Source organism: Spermophilus citellus, assembly GCF_964194105.1.
Source record: "Spermophilus citellus genome assembly, contig: SCAFFOLD_370, whole genome shotgun sequence".
Lineage (NCBI taxonomy): Eukaryota > Metazoa > Chordata > Mammalia > Rodentia > Sciuridae > Spermophilus > Spermophilus citellus.
The window spans coordinates 131,563-133,568 of NW_027672998.1; the positions used below are offsets into that span (position 1 = coordinate 131,563).

At 48.4% G+C, this 2,006-nt stretch overlaps 1 protein-coding gene across 1 annotated transcript; it reads left to right on the forward strand.

Moving 5' to 3' along the window:
- Positions 1 to 728: 728 nt before the first annotated feature.
- On the forward strand, positions 729 to 1,613 carry LOC308640275 (vomeronasal type-1 receptor 90-like; the record flags this gene model as incomplete). Its single annotated transcript, XM_081312238.1, has 1 exon — positions 729 to 1,613. One exon carries the CDS (start codon positions 729 to 731, stop codon positions 1,611 to 1,613), a length of 885 nt encoding a protein of 294 aa, XP_081168364.1.
- Between the last annotated feature and the right edge of the window lie 393 nt (positions 1,614 to 2,006).

Below are 2,006 nucleotides of genomic sequence, written 5' to 3' on the forward strand. Positions count from 1 at the left end.
TCAAAATAACAAAGAAAAAAGGACTGGAATATAGCTCAGTGGATAAGCACCCTTGGGTGCAATCCCCGGTACAAAAAGAAAGTATTTAAATTGTGATTACTTTGTACCCTTTTTCCATGTACTAAAGAATGGACAGAAAAGAAATTTTAGAATACGATCCTGCTATTCACTGATGGTTCTGCTCACTTAGATGTGTTTTTTTCTGGTATAATTAAATATATGTAAAATAATATAAGTGGTTAAGCAACCTTGGGTTCAGTCTCTGGTACCAAAACATATATATCAGTCAATAAATGCAAGAAGTCAGATTGCAGAGCCAACATTTTGAAATCTGGTCTGTAAGCTGGTGACCAACAACCCAAACACTGGAGGGACAGAGCCGTACGAGGCTGTCCCCTTGACACCCTTTCCTTGAGAATTCTCTGTGAACATCCCTGCAATCTGCCGCACTGGAGTCCCCTTCAAATGCCACATACTCAGTTTGGGTCAGCTCACTCCATGTGCCCAGGCAGATCCATGGTGGCCCTGGCCATGAAAGCACAGAGACCCAGGGGAGATGCTGTGCCTGAGTGCTGAGAGGACTGGGGAGGGGGTGTAGGGACCCCCATGTTTTGAAGCGGGCAGTTTAAGGGGTCGGGATGTTGAGGCTGGTGATGGTTCTGAGGAGGAGTTGACCTTCCTTTTATTCTAAGGTCTTGACCATCTGCTTCTTCTCCCCAGAAAAAAAGATGACCCAAAGCAGCACACTTTACATTTTTCTTGCTGTAAGAAATGTCTTTTGTTTCCAAATTGTCATCGGGATCACAGCCAACGTCTTCCTGCTTCTCTTCCACGTCCTCACGTTCCTTGTCCAGTGCAGGACCAGGCCTATGGACGTGGCCATCGCTCACCTGGCCCTGATTCACCTGCTGATGCTCATACTCAGGGCGCACCTGGACCTAGGCATTTTGGGGGTTCAGGACTTTTGGAACGACATCACATGTAAAGCCGTCATCTACCTGCACAGGATGATGAGGAGCCTGTCGGTCAGCACCACCTGTCTGCTGAGTGTCCTGCAGGCCACCACCCTTAGCCTCAGAAGCTCCTATATGGCCAAGTCCAAGCACACATCCCCACAGTGCAGTGTGTGGACTTTGGTTACTTTCTGGGTGTTCAACGTGTTCTTCAATGTCTGCCTCTTGGTCTCCATGGGAGGCCCCTCCGATGACACAGCAGCTTTCAGGTTTGTCTCTGAGTCCTGCACTGTTGGCCCCACGGGTCACTACTTCATGACCTTCTTCTCCCTGATGGGAATACTCCGGGACATCTTCCTCATGGGGCTCATGGCCACCTCCAGTGGGTACATGGTGACCCTCCTGTGCAGGCATAAGAGGCAGTGCCAGCACCTCCACAGCACCAGCCTGTCCACAAGAGCCTCCCCAGAACTGAGAGCCACCAGGACCATCCTGCTGCTCATGGGACTCTTTGTGCTCATGCACTTTGTGGACTGTGTGTTCTCCTCCTCTTTGGGAGAGATGCACAGGGAGGATCCCACTCGCCTGTGGGTTCAGATGCTGGTGGGCAATGGCTATGCTACCCTCAGTGCCTTGATACTCATCTGTGCTGAGAAATGAATCATCAATTTCTTCCAATCCACACGGGGGAAGGAGAGGAAATGTTTACACAGTGCCAGATAACCACTTCTTTTCTCACCTCCCACTTTACTTCTGAATTTCCACAAATGTGTTTGAGAGGCTGAGGCAGGAGGATTGCAAGTTGTAGGCCAGCCTCAGTAACTTAGCATGGCCCAAAGCAACTCAGTGAGACCCTGTCTCTAAATAAAATAGAAAAAGGGATGGGGAAAGGTTTCCGTGGTAAAGTGGCCCTGGATTCAATCCCTGGTATGAAAATATTTTTAAAAAAAGACTAATTCACCGATTTAGTATGCATGACCTTACTAAGCATCACCAAAATAGATACCATTCACTGTCCATGGATTACAAAGTGTGCTCACTCTTGCCTGGAAA